The sequence below is a fragment of the Amphiura filiformis genome, chromosome 1, assembly GCF_039555335.1.
Source record: "Amphiura filiformis chromosome 1, Afil_fr2py, whole genome shotgun sequence".
Classification (NCBI taxonomy): domain Eukaryota; kingdom Metazoa; phylum Echinodermata; class Ophiuroidea; order Amphilepidida; family Amphiuridae; genus Amphiura; species Amphiura filiformis.
The window spans coordinates 94,615,776-94,639,027 of record NC_092628.1 but is presented as its reverse complement, the minus strand read 5'-3'; the positions used below and the strand labels follow the sequence as shown (position 1 = coordinate 94,639,027).

The 23,252-nt window shown below is 37.8% G+C and overlaps 1 protein-coding gene across 1 annotated transcript; it reads left to right on the top strand.

The window, feature by feature from the left end:
- Positions 1-4,324: 4,324 nt before the first annotated feature.
- LOC140158420 (ataxin-7-like protein 3) lies at positions 4,325-22,576 on the top strand. The gene is made up of 10 exons (XM_072181514.1): positions 4,325-4,600; positions 8,026-8,151; positions 8,720-8,895; positions 11,564-11,652; positions 13,506-13,613; positions 14,453-14,487; positions 15,038-15,147; positions 15,984-16,085; positions 18,687-18,841; positions 19,992-22,576. The coding sequence occupies exons 1-10, from the start codon at positions 4,529-4,531 to the stop codon at positions 20,141-20,143; spliced, it is 1,125 nt and encodes a 374-aa protein (XP_072037615.1). The 5' UTR covers positions 4,325-4,528; the 3' UTR covers positions 20,144-22,576.
- Positions 22,577-23,252: the final 676 nt, after the last annotated feature.

The window sequence follows — 23,252 nt, the reverse complement described above, 5'->3', positions numbered from 1 at the left end:
CTCTATCCACCCATATACGCAGGTGCATTATTGCTTCCATTGCACTTTGTCATTTCTGTGTTGTGCGCAGTTGCTCGTGTTTTGTGTGGCTGTTATGGATTCGCTCAAAGTGGATTTTGTATCGCTAAGGGACGCACCATTTGATACTCAGGGGGTAGGAAGTTAGGGTCGGGGGAAGATTTTTTTTTTCGCCGCCAAAGGCGGCGAAGTTTTTTTTTTTTCGCCGCCGAAGGCGCATGTTTTTTTTTTTTAATTTCATGCATTATACACAGTTAGGTGGGGACAGGTTTTTTTTTTTTTAAGTGTTGGTGGGGAAAGTTTTTTTTTTTGCTCATGTAGTGGGTGAAGTTTTTTTTTGAAAAACTTCCTACCCCCACCCTGAGAATCTAATGGTGCGTCCCTAAGTCTCAGGCATTATCTGAGGAGAGGGGGAGCTGTTCATTGCTCTCGCTCGCCTGATGTCGTAAATTAAAATTGATGTTTAGAAAGGTTTTCAGAAAAGTTGGGAAGGTGGTTGATTGAAACTTACTGCATTTGCAAAATATGGGGATAAAACGTTTGAGAAATGGTGCGAAAGACAAAAATTGAAGCAAGTGTGAATTTGGTAGACAAAATATGCAGCGGTGCATTTTTATGGTACCAAATTTAGAGCTTACAGAAAATGAAGAAATAGTTACCAATTGTAATAGGTCATGTTATGTGTCAAATAGACCATTCAATTTGGCCTTTGTGGGTTTCAAAATAAGGTTTGAAATCATGAGATGCTAATATTACAAATGTAACTGTCAATAAGGCTCTATTTTTGTAACTGGTTCAACAAAATTCCCTGTATGTACATACAAACCTCAAACCTGTATAGATGTAGTGTATTATAAACAATGGGCATTAATTAAGTTCTCCAAATACTGTTTCATAGTAGCTTACTATCAGTCAAGATAGATTAAGATGAAACAGTTGTTAAATGTGTTACTGCAAAAGAAATCACATGTTCTAAGAAGCTACATACTCTAATTTGGCCACATTGAACACTGTAACACAAAATCTATTTTAAACCCAGCTAAGGAAAACTGATAATTTGCACCGGATTCCAAAATATACTTTCTGCAAAAATCAAGCTGTAAGTCTGAAAATTTTCCCCCATTTTGACCTAGAACACCCCTGATAGCTACTGAAACAAGGGATTGTATTAATACAGTGGATTGTGTTCAAGTATGCATGTATCAAATAAGACTCTTCAGACAATTTTGAAGGGGAATTGGAATAAGCTTTGCCCTCATTACAAATAAGTTCATTTCTCAAAAACTCAAGAGATTGTGACTGACTGTTAGAAAGCATATTGCTTTTTGACAAGTTCAGTTATATACTTTGTCAGAAAAGAAGTTTGTCCTATGAGACAAACTTCGTATTTATAATTTTGAATTCAATTTAGTTCCTTTTGTGTGACTGTGAACACTGGCCATAGAATTAATCTGCAATTTCTTCATTAGAAAAAAAAAGTGGTTATGCATGTAGCTCTGTTCAAAAGTGTGTGAGATATAAACAAAACAGCAACGTGAATAGCTTACTCTGCTCAGTTTATTACTTTTTGTAAAATAATTTGTAATCTCAAGATCAAATGATTAGCTATTTTGGCAGGATTTTTTGTTTCTAAAAGCTCAACTTAAGATTTTTAAGCATTTTCTGCATATTTGTATAGGGGGTAAATACTATCCTGTAACATTGTAAAACACTATATTTGCAAGTATTTTTTTTTCTGTATAAATGAAGAAATATGGCAACTTTGCAAGAACCGATCTTTTGTGCCATGAAATTGTGTCAAATTTGGTTGCAATTTAATTTTCACACAACGAAACTGTAATTTACAGAAATTAAAATGCTTGTGATGCAAGTTGTTTTACAGAAGATACAATGACATTATGTTAAATATAGCAGACATTAATAAAGAGTACATTAAAACTGAAAATGTTAGTTTTACTTGTGTCAATCATTTCATTTCTTGAATGGCTGTTGATTGATTGTGTTTATTTGACATTTGGTTGCATGCCTGATAAGAATAATGGTTTCAGCCAAATTGGGCTATTGCAGTTAAATTCCATGCCCCTCCTAAGCAAGACATGAATAAGCTTCCACACAATGTGAATTTTGAATAGGGTATTTGAAATCTACACCCCCTGTATGGGAGACAAATTAAGGTCATAATTATCTTCAAATGGGGGAGGTATGGATTTCAACTGGCATAGCAGGGGTGTAGCCAGCTTTTAATAGTGTGAGGGGGGAAAAGCCAAATTTTCATCCCCATTAATTTGGTCAATTTTGTGTCCCATTGTGGGAGGGGGGGGGGGGCAAAGCCAAATTTTATCCCCATTTGTTAATTTTTTGTCCATTAGTTATTTTAAGTACACTTCACTCTGCCCCTGGCTACGCCACTGGAATAGTCATTTATAGATCAAGTGAATGATGTGAGAATTAACCCTAACAGCTAAAAATCTTACAAGGAAGCGATGCATCCATGTGATGCCATTGCTCAATCACCCTAAGTCATAATGGCCACCAAATCGCTGGCCGGGCAAGCGACTCCTCCGTGGCATTTGGTCGGTGATTGTGTGCGTGGCACCCGAGGGGTCCCAGGGTCAAGTCCCGGGGCGGGGGTGCCAAGTGAAATCTTTGTTCATCTTCTCTCCTTTTTTTTTTCCTTCTCTGCCTTCCGATAGCAAAAAAGCATGTTCCTTGTCAGGGTTAACATCATTGGGGAATGTTAGCACACGCCTCCATATCGGAGTCAAAATTTAACAAATTCCTTAGAAAAATAACCAAAAAGTGACTAATACCCCTCAGTATACAGACCCAGTTCAGTTCCCCATCAATCAATCCCAGTGCCCCCTCTCCATATCTGCATCGGACGACTTGCACTATGCTACTGTGTGATGTGAGACTGAGGGTAAGCAAGTGGATCTGGGATTGAGTATATAGGAAACGGCCCATTTATAATAGTCTGAAAGGTCATTGGTCTGAAAAGGGCTAAAGTTAGGGTTGAGGGTTTTAGGTTAGGATTAGGGATACGGTTAGGGTTATCATAAGGGTTATGTCAGGGATAAGGTTAGGTTTAGAGTTGTGGTTTTATTTTGGGTTAGGGTCAAAGAATGTTTAAGATTAGGGCTTAGGTTTTAGGTATGGCTAAGGATTATGGTCGTAATCTTAAACCATAATCCTAAACTTCACCCTAACCAATAACCTGAACCCTAACCCTAAACCGGGCCCTAAACATTATAAACCCCGACTAATCCTAACCCTAACCTTAATATCCCGAATCCTAATCTTAACCTAAAATGCTCTAAACCCTACATTTAACCCTTTTTGGACTAATGACCCTTCAGAATAATGGGCTGTTGTGTTGCCGATTGAAATACTGAGAAATACTATAGGCAGTGACGTTAGTTTTAAATTGCAGCAATATGGCATTGTTATGAAAAGCAAGTATTGTTCTAAATGGCCATTCAAGTTGAAAACAAATTTGACCGTAGTTGGGAGACAGGGTGCTATAATAATTGAGGCCCTGGGTGACAAAAAATGAAAGAGAAAAATGCCCCTCTGACAAAAAATCAAAGAGAAAATCTAGAGTGCAAAAGAAAAAGAAATTCACCACAATCATGGGCCAAAATAGTGTAAAAAATGCAAAAATTGTTCGCGCTGCGTGCACTTGTCGTAATAAAGCCCTTTTTATCCTGGGCGAAAATAGTGTGAAATACAAAAATTTTGTGTGACACACACACATTACCCCAATAAGGCCTTTTGGGAGCTCGAAGACATGTAGGCCTACAATCTTTATCAAAAACAAAACCGGTATATGTATTGTATGATGCAACTACTTTTTATTCCGTCTGTGCCCCTGAAATTTGTTTTTGCCACCCCTGACCAAGAAAGCTGGCTACGCTCCTGTTTTTGAATAAAATAAACACACTACTATCTGTGGTCATCTTGTGACTCTCTGCCTTCCCTATACATTTTGGTCATCAAAAACTTTATGACCCCCTATTTTTCTTTCCAAAAATTATACCTCCCCCCGTATATTTGGGACCCCCTTCCGAATAAAACTATAGCCTCCTAAAGTAGAAAATGAAGCTTTTTAAATGCCAGGAAATGACACCCCCTCCACAGTATAGTACAATACAGAGTTTCTGCAAACAACATGCAGCATTTTGCTTCCGTAGTATGACATCACCTCATTAATATTCATGATTTGATGCGCACGCAGTGCATAAAACCGCTGTAGCCTGTAGAATAAAAACACAATCTCGACATCAAAATGCACACACAGAAATATTTTCGAGTAACTTGAAAGTAGTTTTTCACCGTCAGAACTACCCTATGATGTACTGTTAAGGTCATTATTGTGTGGGATGGCGGCAATAAAGTGTGCAACTTCCGTTTTATGGTAGATTTGTTAGTAAGCTTAACGTAACGATATTCGCAATTTAATATATGTTTTCGGAAATTAAACCGAGGCTCCAGTCCAAGTTCAAGTGTCAAGATGATGGAAGATGCGTTTGTTTTCGATTTGGAAACCAGTCCGTCAACTCAAGAGGTTGATTCTCAAGATGGGGTAAGGAAGGGTCTTGCCGAAAGGTAACCAAGTACTCTCTCTCATGACTTGATCATGACGTTTGTCATGTTTGTTTTCATAAAAAATTCATGTTTTGACATACTCGAGAACTTGCGTGGGAATTCCAATTGAATGAACACAGCTTTCAATAACGTGATGGATTTTTGCGTACTCTGCGCGATGTATGCCAGCGTATGCGACTGTGCATGAGTAACGCGGAAGTGAATCCAACCATGCCAACGCACTCGTGATTGGTTAGCATTGTATCCAAGGTCGTGCGTTCGAGTTTATAGTTTGAAATACACGACATATGATCGCGGTTGGATCGAGTACAGCTGTTGAAAGCTGCGTTCATTCAATTGGAATTCCTACTATAGCTTCGAATTTGCACACGATAGTTACACATTCGATGCTAGAGTGCGTTGCTATCATTTTTCGGTCGGACAGCGGTGCATTTTTTTGCACCGGTGCATGGGTGGTTTTTATTCTGTTAATGTTGAAATTTGGATGAAAGTTAATTCGATGAGTCAACTGTATCTTTTGAGCAAGATTTGCCTATTTTGGACAGTGTAAAATTTTGCTGAAGTGTAATTTTAGCAACATTTTTGATGCAATCGCCTGTCGTGATCGGCTGTGTTTACTTCTTCTGAACTTCCATTGCTTTACACAGCACTTGTCATGCTTCAACGAATCCGACTAGATTTTGAATGCAATAGCCTACAAATGTAGAATGTGAAGCTATCGGTGAGTAAATTCTTGGCTAGACTTCTCGAGCAAGTTTTGACTTTCAATGACAATGTCAACATGTTGTTGTAAAGACGAATTATTACTAATTTATCAAATTTAACTTTTGCATCAAGGTTAAACATGTTTTTAGCTATACAAACGTACCTTTTATTTCATAATAAGTAGGGGGGTCACACATCAGCTAAATCTGGTCTTGCAAAGTGCAAATTGACTCAGATCTATGAATACTAGTCATTTTTGATTAAGAAAAAATATTTATTTTATTCATTCCAGCACTCTTACTTGTTTTTTACATTGATAATCAATATGTGTAGATAAAAAAAAATGTTTGTTTTGGTAATTTGAGCCACTAAAAAAATTTCCATGGTGGCTTTTGACAAGATAGGAATACGCATTCTATCAATACTGAATTACTGATATCATACACCGCAAGCAAATTTTGGAAAATCACTTTGGAAAATGAGATTTCCTACACTGTGCGAAATGTGCAAGCTATTTCTAAGTTGTTATATCTGGATAATGACTAACACACCTTTTTTTTGATACCAATATCTAATTTCTACGATCAATTTCAAATTTTACCTTTTTTTTCCGCAAAACGTGTGCATTTTCCCATAGGAAATGTCTTCCAAGAGTGAAAATCTCATTTGGTCACTTTGGAAAATGGGATTTCCTACACTGTGCGAAATGTGCAAGCTATTTCTAAGTTGTTATTTCTGCATAATGAGTAACACATCTATTTTTTGATACCAATATCTTATTTCTGTGACGTTTGGAATGTTAAATGGCAAGCCAACAAAAACTTTGTTTTTTAAGGCATTTTCCCTAAAAACGTGTGCGTTTTCCCATAGGAAATGTCCTTTAATAAAAGTAAATATTAAGATTTTTTCATTTTTGGACTGCAATTTTCAAAATACTGTGATATACCCAATGTTTTTTTTTATTTTAGTGGTTCAACCTCAAGTCTCAGAGTTGTTTTAACATGAATATGGACAGTAGAAATTCATATTTACAATCTGAGGGTGCCCGAAACTTGCTATTTTGCTCTGTGAAGCCACTTTTTCAGATATGCGATGGTTGCTCAATTTTGAGATTTTACCCATTTTGGAGGGCATTTCTCACAACATTTTGATATATCTGATGCTTCTTGTTATTTTAGTGGTACAACCTCAATGCTTATAGTTGATTTAACATGAATATGGACATTAGCAATTCATATTTATGATCTGAGGGTGTCCTAAACTTGCTATTTTGCTCTGTGATACCAATTTTTGGCATATAACCGTTGCTTAATTTCAAGCTTTTTTGCATTTTCGGAGTGTATTTTTCACAACATTTTGATCTATCTCATGCTTTTTTTTTAATTTTAGGGGTTCAACCTCAAGACATAGAGTTGATATTTGATGAAACCAGAGTCTGAATTGGATTGATATGTGAAATAAAGCATTTTTAAAATGTGATTTATCACTTTTGTCCGATATTTACCTATTTTTGCAAGAATTTGGTCATTTATCGGAATAACGTTTTCAATCATATCTCGAAAACCGTTCATCGGATTTGAACCAAATAAAAAGTTTTCTCAGTTTCTGCACAAGATCTTTCAAATAAGCTAAGTTTAAAGAGTATTTAAAGACATCTTAATTTTAGTGTGACCCCCCTATAATAAGTTTTACATTTTATTTTGTTTCAAAATCCATGTTTTTATCGCTATGGACGTAAAAAGAGCTACAATCAAGTGCAAATTTGCTGGGACACTTTCATAGTTCAATGACCCTCCCGCACCCTTATTCAATGTTGTATACCAAACGCCTCATTTTTAAATGGCCTATATTTTTGCTCCAACATTGGTTGGTGGGGAGGAGGGATTCGAAATAGGTTGGAAACTATACAAATCAAATATCACATGGTGAACTTCATATGACCGGTTTTATTGAACAGAGGGCGCGAAATATGAACAAGTGTCCCAGGGAAATTTGCACTTGATTGTAGTTGCAAAACGGGTGATTCCATCTCCGAAACGTTCATGTGTAATAACATAACGCTTGATGTTAAAGCGCGTTTGACAGGTTTTCACTGCCAATTCTGCATTTATTCAAGATGGCGAATTTGTCGAAAAACGTAATGTATTTTTTTGAGAAAATTCTTCCATTTCACAAATTCTTTGCCACTTGTCACTCATCTGATCATTTTTTCATGTGACAGAAGTGATGCTGATTTTATATGAAAGGTAACATGTTTTTTTGTTTTTTCAATTACGGTATTTTTAAATCATTTATTGAGACAAAACTTGCTAGCCGAATAGTTGTTTTCATTCACTTGTTTTCAAAAAATTATTTTGGAAGAATATGGTATACATGTGACAGGAAACTCAGAAGTGCAAACAATGTCAGTGGCGGCACCAGAAATTTTTTTCGGGGGACATTTATAGGGGGGCAAAGTGAATTTGGGTGGGGAAATCAACAAATTTTGCACAAAATTGCTGCAAAAAGTTGAAATTTTCGGTTGGGTTTTTACTGGGGGTGGGGGAAACAGGGCGGGCAAGAGTTCTGACTGGGGGGCATCGACTCCACACCAGATTTACCTTACAGTTGCTTCACATTATTCCTGTTTGATTAATAATGGTATACATTTTTTTTTCAATTCACTTTCTATTGCTATATTTATTTGTATTTTTTCAGGGAGTGGAAGAAGAAGTGTTATCAGAGCTGATGGATGAGTTGATTTTAGGGTTTTGCTTTGAAACTCACAGAGCCTGTAAAGTGGGAACTCTATTTCTAGATGAGACCGATGAACAAAATCTTACGGTAGGTGCATACAATGTACGAGGTGTTCATGGTGTAGTATGGCTTCGGGGACACAATTGAATACCCCCATGGGTTTGTGTAAAATCAGCCCCATGGTAGTACTTCTTCTGTGCGAAACTGTTCTAATGACAATATGGGTTTAGGAAATTTCTTCAACGGTGCACGTAGCATTTGGTCTGTACTTTTACATCCTAAATTTAGTCTTGTGTCCAATCCTGATCACGAAAGCACCCAACTATATCATGTTTGTTTGTTTGTTTAATCAGTCAGTTCTGGTGGATGGGACCAGATTCAAGCAAAATGCTCAAGCCAAGCTGAAAAGCTTATAATAAGCATGCTGGCCTGTATGAAGTGAAAGAAAGACAAATAATCAAAGAAAAAGAGCAAGGAAACGAAAGGCCACTCCCAACAAATCAAATCAAATATACAATTTTGCTCTAGTCCTGTGGGTCAACAAATATAAGGAATTGGGAATTCTTATTTCCATACACGATAAAAAAAGGCTGTCATGATACCATCCATGCAGTCAAAATGTGGTTGATAATAAACTAACGTTGTATTCTTGCAGGAGTTCCAGATTAATGAAGAGCCGGGTAGAGATGTGTTTGGTCAGCTTCCATCCAAAAAACAGGTGGAATGTGTGTGTCCCAATTGCAATCGTAATTTATCTGCATCTAGGTTTGCTCCTCACTTGGAAAAGTGTATGGGTATGGGAAGAAACAGCAGCAGAATAGCTAGTAAAAGGTGAGTAATCAATTGGCTTAATTGTGCAGGGAAAAAGAATGTGAAAGTATTCAAGTCATTTTACATCTAAAATGTGAGATAGAAATGTTGCGTATACCCTCATTTTTGTGGGGATCCATCACTATAACAGTTATTTTAAGTGCTGAACTGCAACCAGAACATTTTGTTTATGACTGGGATTTAGGATAACCTTTGTCAGGTTGAGTATTGATTGAGGTCCAATGTAAGCACTATACATTTGCAGAGGAGAAATCCAAAATACAACATTTCTGGAATCCAAGAGATTTTATTAGCAGTCGGGGGAATCGAGACCGGCTTTTGAAAACCTGTGCACGCCACTTGATATCACAGCAGAATGCTGGCGATCTTAGGCAAATTTTTAGGCAACATATGCAGTATTTGTGACTGCTATGTTTTATTCCCCTTATTACTAGCCAAAAGTCTCAAATCAAACAGGAGATATCCAAGGTTTATTTTTCCACCAATAAAATTAACTTCAAAGAAAAAGGGACAGAGTGGTCATGGCAAAATCAGGTTACTCTTGTTATTGATTGGATTGGAAAACAAATAGTAAACCCATTTGGGTGTTAATTAAATTTACAAAGTTCCTATTAAAGAATTATCATACATAATTATGTCAACATTAAGGTAGTTTCCTGAGCTGCCAGTTTAATTCCACTCAGCAATTGCTTAATGGTAATCTATGAGCATCTTACAGAAACAGATAGATCCTGGAACTCTTCTTTTGTACATCTGAGTTGGGTACGGTAAGTCGGCGAGTTATGGGGTGGCGAGTTATGGGAGAGTTACAGTAAGGCCAGGCGGCAAGTTACAGTAAGACCAGGCGGCGAGTTACAGTAAGGCCAGGTGGCGAGTTATGGGAGAGTTTCAGTAAAAATCTGTAGGACCAGGCGGCGAGTTACAGTAAGACCAGGTGGCGAGTTACAGTAAGGCCAGGCGGCGAGTTACAGTAAGGCCCGGCGGCGAGTTACAGTAAGGCCAGGCGGCGAGTTACAGTAAGGACAGGTGGCGAGTTACAGTAAGGACAAGGGGCGAGTTACAGTAAGAGTGGATGAATTTGCCAAAATTACAATTATAATTTACTAATCAAAGGCTTGTGTAGGTTCTTTGTAGGCCTACATCAAAAAGAACCTTATAGAACCTTATAATATGGTACAAAAATGGTTCTAAGATGAACCTTTTTTAAATTGTACAGATGCATTCACATCAGATGAAAACTAATTCAGATTGGAGGAAGTTCAATGCCAATAACTTTGTTTGGGTTGGACAATGGATGTATATATTATACAAATTTGACAAAATCATCAGAAACCACATCAATATCAGGAATTCTGCAATATATCATTTGTTTGAATTCATTATAAAGGGCCTGTAACATTGGATGTACTCTTTTGTAGTTAGATAGGTGCACATTCAATGAAGTTATGTGTAGACACAAAATTTGCTTAATTGAATTAAGCAAATCGAAAGAACCTGTTTTGCTTCTTTGAATGAAGTATTATTTAATCTTGATTGAATGAAGCAATGAGTTTAGTAAAATCCCATTCATTTACATCTACATGCATAAAAGAACAGTTTTAATTTGGCAGGCAAGTGTAACGTATAGTATTGAATATTTATTATGTTGTGTAATTTTAAGTCAAACGATGACTCAAATCAATAGTTTTCAAGTAAAAAAATCCCAATTGTATACTGTATCTTAAAAATGCCAAAATGGCACCCATTTTGTTATAAAACTTTTTTGTACTATAATTGTTCAAATGAGCATGCAATTTTAATGATCTTGGTGTAAAAATATAACTTATGAATTCCTCCCATTTTTATGAGTGATTTTGATAATGTTAGCCAATAGTTTGATTCTGTGTCTGTTACTCAAAATTTTTTCTAAGCTTCCTCCTAGCATTACTTTTCTATGTTCCCTAATTACCAAGTAATTCACATAGGCCTACATCTTCACCTACAGGATTTAGGATTAAAATTGGTTTTGGTTTAAATAAAAAGACACATTCCTTATTCTGCAGAATTTCGATCTAAAATCTACCTTTCTACACTGATCACGTGTCATGGAGTCATTTGAAATCATTTTTAGACATTCGACACCACTTTAGACATTTGACACCACTTTAGACTGTAACTCGCCACTTGGCCTTACTGTAACTCGCCACCTGGTTTTACTGTAACTCGCCACCTGGCCTTAACTGTAACTCGCCACCTGGCCTTACTGTAACTCGCCACCTGGCCTTACTGTAACTCGCCACCTGGCTGTAACTCGCCACCTGGCCTTACTGTAACTCGCCACCTGGTCTTACTGTAACTCGCCACCTGGCCTTAACTCTCCCATAACTCGCCGCCTCATAACTCGCCGTTTATCCATCCCCTCTGAGTTCATCGAAGGTCAACTCCACGTAACTATGATCACGACTCACGAATATCTATTTGACCATTAACGGTCGTTAACTTGTTGACAGCCTTGTTAAAAGTCATACGTCATGATGCCTGGGAAAGATTTAAGCCAATCAAAAAGGACTTGTGATGTTATCATTGGCAGACTGTTTATAAATGTGGATTGAGTGAAATCAAACCGCTGCCAGTGGACACTACATTTTGTGGGGCTTATTAGTAATTTTATCCATTCTATTTTTTTCAGAATTGCTAATTCTGGTATACTGAAGGCCGATAGTGACAATGATGAGGACGACAGAGACATCGACTGGTCATTTGCTCTGGATAAGAAATGTGAGTCAAAACGAACAAATCCTTGGATGCAGGAGGCATTTTGGGAAAAAGTTGCTAGTGTTTGGAATATCAAATTTGCAAGCTGTGACAAAGCTCGATAAATTCGTGTCTATTTTTGCATTTTTCTCTAAAATTAATAACACACTGGTAACAAAAGTTATGTATAATATAGGGACAAGGAATCCAATTACTACTGGAATTTCAGTGACCCAAGACAAGCGGTTCTTTATTTATGATAAGAAATAAGGTACCACTAGGATGTACCTCATTTCCTATCATATATACTGAACCGCTTGTCTTGAGTCACTGAAATTTCAGTCAGTGGCGTAACTTTGGGCTAGGGTGCCCGGGGGCGAAAATAGATCGGGTGCCCCTGACCAAGGATGTGCATAGTCCGACGTGTGGGACAGTGGCGTAGCTAGGGGTTGTGGCGCCCAGGGCTAAGGATACATATTGGCACCCCCCCCCAATTCTTGGGGAGGATCGCGCGATAATTTACACAAATAGGACCAATCACGCATTAACTTTGGTCATAATGAAGTTGAATATTGGTCTTAAATTGATCTTTCAAATGATTTTGTGCTGAAATGCGCGCGAAGCGTGCGAAAAATTAGACTTTCATAGCTGGAGTGGGCGCAGAATCGACGCTGATCGGTTAATTCGGCGCCCCCACGGGTGGCGCCCAGGGCACGGCCTTCTGCCCCCCGTCGCTCACGCCACTGGTGTAGGACCTATTTTCTAAGTTAACATGTATGCCAGCTCAGACTATGATCACTATCTCGCATGGCGCAAGAAAGACCAATCGCGAAAGTTGCTAAGAAAAAACAGGTCCTACTCGCCGGACTATGTGTGCATGGTGCAGACTGCAGAGCTAATCAATTTTGGTATTGAAAGCCATAGACCTACCGAATAACTTCATGTTAATAAAAAAAATGTTTTCATCTTCTCCAATGTCTTTACTTTTGAAAATTCATCACTAGCTGTAGTGGCGTAGCTAGGGCTTGTGGCGCCCAGAGGAAAGAATACACAATACCTGTGGTGCGGGCGCGCAAAAATGTGCATACAAATTTGGTATAGCCTAATCAAGTTGAATTTTGGTCTTTCAAATGACAGTTTTATGTGCAATGCGCGCGAAGCGCGCGAAAATTTTGTGTTGGAGGGGGCACTCAAATGAAGGTGGGTGAAGGTTTCCACTTCTAGTATTATCGTGTCGAAAGGGTATCCGGTCTGATGGGTGCCCCTTAGCCCGGGGGCGCGGCCCCCCAGAGCCCATAGGAGTTACGCCACTGATTTCAGTGTAGTAACTGGATTCCTTGCCCCTATAATATACATAACTTTTGTTTCCAGTGTGTTATTATTTTTTGAGAAAAATGCAAAAATAGTCACAAATTTACCAAAGGGGTGCAAGCCTTGAAATAAGCAGACTGGAACCAGGAGCAATTTGTTTCGAACATTGCTCCTGGTTCACTGGGATTTTACAAGAACCAGGAGCAATTTCTGAAGAAACAGGAGCAATTTTCAAATATTAAGTTCTTTTCTGTAACCAGGAGCAATTTATTTTAGAAAATTGCTCCTGGTTCATGTGAATTTTACAAGGACCAGGAGCAATTGGTGGCTTTACGAGAGCAAATTTGCTCCCCGCGCCTGCTTATTTCAAGGCTTGAAGGGATGTAGTACCCCCTTAACTCTTTGGCTGATGAAAACCAAAATGGGGGAGATGTGTATGTGTGATTAGATCACTTCATATTCATCCAATTGTGTTGTGTAGTGGGATACCTATGAGTCAACAGATTCTGACTTTATATTGGAGTTGAGTTGACATAAATTGTACTATGTTGTTTTGTCAATTTCAGCATCTACTAAGAAGACCAAGAAAGAGAAATTAAGTAATAACTCACCAAGGAGGTCAAAGAAAGGAGGTAGAAATGGAAGGCGCAATAATAATTGGTACAATGACGTTGGTAAGATATTTTGATCTGTGATTGTTTCTGTCTTTGATTCTTTTGAGATTAGAAGCTGGTGGGAATTTTCAATTGGGCTATTCCAGTTGAAATCCATACACCCCATATGGAGGACATGACCTTAATTGTCCATACAAGGAGTGTGAACTTCAAATAGGACTACCTGAATGGGCGACCCTATTTAAAATCGACACCCTTTGTGTGTGAGATGAATGTCATGTCTTCCGTAGAGGGTATATGGATATCAACTGGAATAGTCCATTTCACCGTTATCTTAAGCTGTGCTGCGTATGCATGTGGGAAGGAGTGTTTGGGGGACAACTAAAATGGTCTTTATTCAGCTCATACATCACCAATTATAACTTAATAATATGTGACGTGTCATGTCAAAAGCAGACACTTTTGGGCAGGTTATCAATTTTGAGGTTTTTACATATCATAAATATAGAGATATTTTGCTCCACAGCACTGTTTTCCCCAATGAAATCGGACATTCCTAAGCGAAGATATTGAGTTTGTAAGTTATGGTATTATAAAATTCGAAATTGAGATATATAGGAATTACATTGAAAAATGTCTCAAAAAATACAAGATGCCAGTTATATTCTGGTCTGAAACTATCAGACAATATTTTTAACATTAAAAAATCACAAATTTGCAACAAACTCAAATTGTGAAAAAAACACCCGTGGGCAGATTTTTGGCTATTTCTCCATTTACGATCCTGCCCAAAAGTGTCTGCTTTTGACATGACACGTCACATATAAGCCTAACAAAATATAGTTTTGGGCTATGTCTGGATGTGCCTAACCATATTGACCTACCCTTGGTATTTGCAGGTGGTATTCCTGGTGCTGATGTAGTCACATACAAGGTATGTTTTTTGAAGCGTTCAGATGCAAATGTCATAAAGGCTACCTTATGTAATTTTTGTGTTAAAACTGTTGATTTATGTAATGAGATATTTTCAATTGCTAATTAGGGGGCACTAATTAGTGTCAGTATGGTATTGAAAGCTGGTCCTTAAACAATGAACACAGTGATCAGCAACTTTCTGTTAAGTGTGTGGGTTTGGCAGCACTGTAAAGATTATGCTCTAAGAAATGAGTGAATGTTCTTAGTCATCCAGTAGTTTCAAACAGAGTTTTGGAATTGAATCTAATACTGGAACTTACTTTTTTGCAACTTTTGCTACGTTGCGTCTGGAACCACCAGACTTCATCAGGCAACACGTCTATCACGTGACCAGTCCAGCGGGTCAGTTGCCTGAGGAAGTCTGGTGGTTCCAGATGCAACGTAGCAAAAGTTGCAAAAAAGTAAGTTCCAGTATTAGATTCAATTCCAAAACTCTATTATGTTCTAAGGTTGGATCACAGCTTAGGGCGATGCTTTATTAATTTATTTTGTATTGTTGTATTATACAGTTAAGTGCGCAACCTCCTGGTTATGAAGCTATGTCTCTAGAGGATAGGAAACACTTACTAATGACAACCTGTGGAGTTATATCTGAACATACAAAGAAAATGTGTACCAAGTAAGTCAATCCATTCGGGCAATTCCTTTAACACTTTGGTTCCTATCAGTAAGAAAAGTGTCATCTCTACTTTGTTTCACCTTTAGGTTGATAGTGACTTTGCTGCATATTTAACTGGTCACATGATCGAAATCAAGTTTGTTATCCTAATTTTGAAGATTGTAAAAACACTCGTATAAGGGAATTTTGTCAGCACGCTTGCGGCACAACAGGTAAAAGCTCTGATGTCACTACCAAACTATAAGTGACAGAAAGTATAGTACAAAGATTACAAGACTTACTTGTTTTACTTCTTAGGATTAACAGGCTAGATAAAGAAAAATTGAGCAGATATAGTGCTGTTACTACTTGCTTCTCCACTCCCCATAACATTGATTGAAGGGGAATGGGTAAGGGTTCCTGCTTCACATCAAACTTGAGTGAACTATGCATAGAAAGTTGATATACCATCTATTATTTTCCTTGATTGTGAGAATAATTTAGAACTTGGGACTTTGCATTAAAGCAGGAACTATATTTGAAGTTTTTCTGAATACTATGTTTTTTTCATGCATTTAGGGTTAGAGTAAGGGGTGGGCAATTTTTTCTGTTGGGTTGAGGCAATTTTTTTCTTTCAATTTTTTTTCACAAATTAAAAAAAAATGTTTAGAAAGTTTTAATTAACCATATATTTTTTTCCATACTGCCAATAACACTTGGGTTGCCAAAGTTCACCGCATAAGCATACTTGGCAAGACTCTTGGTTCGAGAACTGCCTTGTAGTGATACACATTGACACACCTATCACTCATTTTGAATAGTCATCAAGTAATCTCCCAACCTTCCCTCATTCACAGATCACTAAGATGTCCTCAGCATTCAGATGAACAAAGAAGACATGTAAGACGGTATCTACTTGGCATTGATCCAGAAGAGAAACCTAGGATGAGAGCTGATGGGTAGGTTGTCCTACCCATACCTGAAGATCTGGATTGAACTTTTCTTGAAATTCCTCAGTTTTAAAGCAATTCAATTTTTAGCAATACCCTCAGAAACAATGAGAAGATTTTATTTTGTTTTGCTCGGTCAGTATTAATATGTGTCTTGGTTACAGCTCATTGGTCTGAAGGGTCATAGTCCAAAAACAATAAGGGTTATTATGAACCCTAATCCTAACCTAACCTATAACCTTAGCCCTAATCTAACTCTAACCATGACCCTAGCTCTAAACGCCATAAACCCTAACTTTTACTCTTTTTGGAATAATAGTCCAAAAACCAACAAGGGTCATTGTGAACACTCATTATCCTAATCCTAACCTACAACCTAAGCCCTAACCTCAACACTGACCGTAACTTATTCCTAACCTTAACCCTAATCCCAACTCTAAAATGCCCTCAATGTTGACCCTTTTCGGACTAATGGAGTGCCCCCTGTGTCTCAAACACACTGTCAAAGTAGACATGATGATAAAAAACCTTTTGATGATATTAACTTTTTGGTGATTGTTATTTGATTTCATATCCCAACAAAAGAAAACAATGTGCTGAAGTAACTTCTATGACATGTACAGGAAGAAACACATTGTTAATATCAAAGTTGACAGTGTAATAATATTATTATCAAATACATTTGTCTATACATTCTATTGACATGATTGAGGTAACAGGCACCCAAGTTCTTTTTAACATTCCATTGGATGAAGCAATTTTATAAATGTATGTCACTTTTAATTCTTTGAACAAGTTCATTTGGATTGTTAGATTTCACTGTTAACATAGTTCGTTTTATGCAAATCCAAGAAAAATGAAGATGTTAAACTCACATTTTAGTGACGTTTCACCACTACACTAGTGGTTTCTTCAGACTGGCAACCCATCACATCTGACTGCTTCCTTTTATAGGCAACAGGAACCTCTATAGAGGGCGTGATGAGTTGGTCAAAGATGGCCATGGGTAGCCCCTCAGCCCCCTTGCTTGTAATATCTTTATGGAGTGGCTTGAGCAGAAGGCTATTTCCACAGCCCCGGATAGCTGTCGCCCACGTCTCTGGAAGAGATACGTTGATGACGTGTTAGAAATTATACGCAGAGGACAAGTTGACAATCTAACTGATCACTTAAATTCAATTGATCCCACCGGCAGCATTAAATTTACCTATGAACAAGAGCAGGACGGTTCTATTCCATTCCTTGATACCCTGATCACAAGAAAACCAGACGGGTCAGTGAAACTTAGCATATACAGGAAGAAAACCCACACCGATCAGTACCTTCAGTTCTCCTCCCACCACCCTCTCCATCAAAAGTTAGGAGTTGTCAGAACTTTACTAGACCGGAGTGAATCGCTAGTCACCGAGGAAACGGACAGACAGAAAGAGGAGACCAATATACGCGAAGCGTTATCTGGTTGTGGTTACCCAGATTGGTCGATCAAAAAAGTCAAACAAAATAGAGCCACTCCAAAAACAAAGACTACCTCAAAGAATAAAGATGACAGTGAAAAGTCTAAAGGTATGGTTGTAGTTCCCTATGTAGAGGGGCTCACCGAGCGAATATCAAGAGTTTTCAAAAGCATGGCTTCTCTACCGCTATGAAACCTCACCGCACCATCCGCAGTATGCTTGTTCACCCTAAGGACAAATTACTCCCTCAACAAAAAGCAGAGGCGATATATGAAATTCCCTGCGGAGATTGTGCTGGGACCTACATCGGAGAAACCTGCCGCCCATTTCGGGCGATTCGCCTCAAAGAACACCAAAAGAGGTGGAAAAATTTGAAACGAAGCCCTACACAAGAGCCAGCCGCACGTCATCTATCACAGACATTCACAAGTCAGCTATCACTGATCACGTTGTCTCTACCAATCATTCCATCAATTGGGAGGACTCAAAAGTCATCGACAGAGAAGCTGACAAGACCACTAGGTGGCTGAAAGAAGCCATCTGGATACGCCGAAAAGGAAAAGACACTCTAAACAAGGACGAGGGGGGGCCTACTCACTCAACAACATCTTTGACCAACTCATAACGCCCTCTATAGAGGTTCCTGTTGCCTATAAAAGGAAGCAGTCAGATGTGATGGGTTGCCAGTCTGAAGAAACCACTAGTGTAGTGGTGAAACGTCACTAAAAATGTGAGTTTAACATCTTCATTTTTCTTGGATTTGCATAAAACGAACTATGTTAACAATGTCACTTTTAATGTTGGATGCTATTAGGATGGGTAAAATGTTGTCTACCCTATTTGAATCATATGGACTTATTTATATAATTTATAATGGGCTATGCCAGTTGAAATCCATACACCCCTATGGAAAACATGACCTTATTCTTCCACACAGGGAGTGTGAATTTCAAATGGGGTTACCTGAATGGTGATCCCATTTGAAATCTGCACTCCCTTTGTGGGAGACTAAGGTTATGTTTTCCATAGTGGGTGTATGGATTTAAACTGGAATAGCCCATTTGTGTCACATTAATTTGTCTACTTTTCTGTGTATTAAAAATGTAATGGCATATTATATGAACTTATATGCGTTTATTTATTTCTTCCCATACAGCACTGTAGTCGAAGGAGATGACGTCCATGTAGATATTGATAGTTATGAGGATGGTGACGGTCAAGCATTAAGAGATACATTGAATAGACTACAACAGTGGGAAGGGGGTAACAGCTCAGCCAATCCATCCCCAGCAGATTCTACATCAACAACTAGTAAGTTGATTTGAAGTTGTGACAAACTTGTGACAGCATGCCTTGAAGAGGAAACAGGCAAATCTGTAAAAAGAGCTTTATAAAAGATCTTATAAATACAATATTTGTATGAATAATCAGATGCTGTTACACTTGTCATGTACTTTCCTGGCATTTGTCCAAATAAACTTAATTATATCTGAAGATTGTTGATAAGGAACAGATGATTACTTCATCTTTGATAAAAGGAAGGCAGTCATTGAAAGTACTTGTACACGATGGTTAATCACAAGTCGGCCACTCTTTTAAAGGGGCATGACCTTCATGTTCTGCTTCTATCTTACATGGAAGCCTACCATAAAAACAATGTTTCCAAATTATGAGTTGTATTGCTCCAGCGGTTTTGATATGAGAAGCAAAACTGTGTATAACAATGCCCCATACTTGTGGTTGTGGTTACCACAGTTCACCATGCTTTTTGTTCCCACCAGCTAAACGAAACATCTCGGGCGTTAAATTTTACTGGGGTTATGAGACAAATATGAGGTTTCTTTTTATACCAAAATCTGTTTTGATTTGCGAGATGGCCGAGCGGTCTAAGGCGCTGAGCCGTCGGCCGGGATAATACGATCTGCGTGGGTTCGAGCCTTGGGCTTGCCTTTGGTTAGAATTCATTAACCTATCCCAAAATGTTCCTATAAGGTCGGGAATCCTGCAATTATGTTCAGTTACTGTGAGGTTAGTGTATCAGAGATATTTTCTCTGAAAGTGTGAAGCAGGCTCTGCTTCGAAGCAGTACATAGAATATAATTGTAGAATTCCTTCTCGCCCCCATACACTACGTAGCACATGCAGATATACGTAGTGTATGAACAGTGTCTCGTTGTTCGGAAAGTCACGTAAAGCTGGTGGTCATGTGTACAGGAAGAGTAAAATCTTGTGCACGTTAAGTGTCAGAGCTATTTGAAAAGAGAAGGGGGACCATCCCGGTACTGATATCTGTATAATCACTTCCTCTAAGTTCCAGAGGACTTCCAGTTTAGCTCAAATGAGCTGCTATAGGAAGTATAAGAAAGGGAAGGAAATGGGGAATGAGGCTGTTGGTCAGGTCAACATGTTTCATTGATTATGTGTATAACCTTTGACCTCTGACCTGTATCTACTATTACAGATTCCAATTCCAATGACGGAAAGAGAAGAAGGAAGGGTGGCAAGCTGACACATCGTAAGAAGAGCAAACAGAAACCAGGGGTGCGAACACTCGTCTCGTCATCAACAATATCATCAACGTCACCTATACCAACATATGAAATTATAGACTGATGACAATGAATGATGATAAAAAGACAATTTAATTAAATTGAGAAAAAAAAAATATAAAGATATATCAGTAATTAAAATTGTGACCTGCTCTCACAAAACCTGGAACAAGTTAAGCATATTTAAAAACCATTTCTTAGGTATAAGCATTGGAAAATGACACAAGATTTCCAATCTGTACCTTAGTTTTTTGAGGTACGGGAGGATGAGTTTATTAATACTGTATTTGACCTCATTAGTACCCAGGGGCTAGGCAACCTTTCTATTTTTCAAATTCGTATTAGACTGAGGTATCATTTCCAAAATCATTCATAGCTTGAAAAAGTAATCATACTATGAACATGGTTTTGGCGATACTTTCTTGTATTTAATTTCATGTTATACATGTGAAAAAGGTGACTTGTTCCTCATTTTGTCAGAGTGGGTCAAAATTGAAATTGTAGCTAGAAGCTACAAATTATTAAATGTATACAGCCCACAAAATAAGTGAGGCTTGAATGTCTTCAGCAGCAAGCAAGTTCAGAACTTGACTTTGTTGTAAGTATCTATTAATTGTAGTCCATACAGTATGATGTTAAATGACAGAATTATTGACTTGTTTTATTTCTTTGTTTTGTAATATTTTAGTAGATACATATTTTTTTTTAAATGAAGACAATTTATCTCCTGCTATTCGCCCTTCTGCAAATTCTATTGTTGCACACACAAGTTGTTGTGTTGCCCACAGAAATAGATAAAGGCTATTATAACTTAACACCATCTTTGTTATGGTTATATTTAAAATCCACATTCCCTGCGTGGAAGATTTTGGAATAGGGGGGAGTGTGAATTTGAAATGGAATGAACAACACATTAGGGAACAAACCAAAAGATCGATGACGTCCTATAAACGAAACTAGTTTAGTTTAGGGGGGAGGGGGTAAAAATACTCGATTACGTTTGTACAAAAACATCGGTCTGAAGAATGTGTCATTATAATTATTATGTCAAAATTTTCAACATTTCATTATTACGTTTCTGGCAGGGAGGGAGGGGGTCGGCTGAGAAACGAAACTAGTTACGTTTATAGGACGTCATCGATCTTTTGGTTTGTTCCCTTAGGGAGCTCCATTTCAATTTCATACCTCTGAGAAAGATTTAACTTGAGTCTTCTACAGAGGGAGGGTTGAGTTTCAAATAAAGTTGGTTAATGTGCTACTGTCAATGGAGCGACATGTGTATATTTATCATACGATCCGATGCTCAACACTTTTATTGCCCTTGGATAGCAACAAAATAAAACTGGAGCAAAGTTTTAACATCACCCTTTCGGGCATATGTCCCAAACTTTATTGACAGCACCCTATCCTAAAACAAAATGGCTGTTCTATAATGTGTTTGAAAAAAAGATTTTATCTATCTGGCCATGCTTTCATTAAATGTGTACCTAAGGAATTTTTTTTCTGAAACTCAGAAATTATATTATTTACAAAAGAGAGAAAAATATTTGTTTTATATTTCAAAATTTCTTTACGAAAATAATTATTAAATAAAAAATGTGGCTATAATTTGATTCATCTCAAGTTCTGTAGTGACGTCAATGCTATTTTGCGGTTGCACCGATAAGCCGCCCCTGTACGCTTGTGTGGACACTCGATACTGCAGCGAGCAAAATACGCACCTACGTCACTACGAACCACATTGTAGTGCTTTACCCAAGCAGGGTGTTAAGACAAAGCAAAACATAAATAATATGTGCAAGGATCACATATAGAAGAAACAAGGCCAAAAAATTATAACAGATATGGAAAAGAGAGCTTGGCGTACTGAAATATAGAAAATTGGGTAATTAAAAAAATTCAACCATTGTATTTGTGATTTTCTGTCTCAAATATCTCATTGGCCAATTATGCCATAGCTTCTTTTCTTTCCATTTAAAAGTGGGTTGAGTATGTTTTTGTAAAAAAATTTTAAAAAATATATCTCTTTGAAAAGTGTTACCTATAATAATTATGTTCACCCAAACAGGGTGTAGGTAGTAGAACAACGGGATACTCCATTTGAAATTCGTACACCCCCTATGAAATACATGACCTTAAGTCTCCCACACAGGGGGGGTGTATAATTGACGACCGAATTAAAGTCTAGTTGGCGTATGACGTTCTGTCAACCAGACCAAAATACTGTACTGCACAGGTAAACAACCAATCACGCACGGCTTTTACTACGACGTCAGACGCAAACCAGTCTTTTTAATTTAGTCTTCAATTATGAATTTCTAATGGAGCACCCATTCAGGTAACCCTGTTTGAAATTCACACTCCCTATGTGGAAGATTAAGGTCATGTCTTCCATAGGGGGTGTATGGATTTCAACTGGTGTAGCCCAAGAAAATATTATTTAAATGAAGAAGGAACTTTGAGTAAACCAACTAATAAATCAGAGTGAAAAAGAGAATCAGCGAGGATTAAACCAGCACATTCATGATATAATAATTGAGAATGTGCTAGTTCTTTTCACATTGAGCTGGTACAGTCCTCAATGTTTTGTTGATTTCACCTTCAATTTGCTGTGGAAGTAGTGATGTAACAGGATTAAATACCATAACAATGTGTCTATACAAACCTTGTGGCACATAATATGTGATTGAATTCCCCGCCCCAAAACTACAAGCGAGCTGTAATCATCACCTGTATTTGCCACAGATAATATGTCCATTTACATTCATCCAACAGTGTATGTGCACAATGAGGAACAGGTGTTATAGTGATGTATTGTCTAGTGCAGGGCAATACATTCACATATGTATATATGTGACATGATCTAGGGGAATGAGTCACATGTCGACCCTGGTCGAAATTGAGGTTTACATATGTTTCTAAAGAGGACAATTAGAAACTGAAAACCCCATGTTGATAAGACTATTCTTTGCAAAGTTACGTCAATTTATCAAACGCTGAAAACAATAAAAAACAAAAGAATTGTAATACTTTCTTTGCCAATATCTCAAAATCAATATTAGCGACATCCGACTCATTTCCCTTGATCGTATCACATATAACAAGCCACAAAGTGTGTGTAGAAATATCACCATGATGATTAATCCCATTTCATCACTACTTCTACGGCAAAT

Bases quoted from the DNA above. Each gene is read 5' to 3' on its own strand.
- LOC140158420 (XM_072181514.1), top strand. From the start codon at position 4,529: ATGATGGAAGATGCGTTTGTTTTCGATTTGGAAACCAGTCCGTCAACT. The intron at 15,148-15,983 runs GTAAGTCAATCC...CCTCATTCACAG, and splicing joins ACAAAGAAAATGTGTACCAA to ATCACTAAGATGTCCTCAGC. The intron at 16,086-18,686 runs GTAGGTTGTCCT...CTTCCCATACAG, and splicing joins CCTAGGATGAGAGCTGATGG to CACTGTAGTCGAAGGAGATG.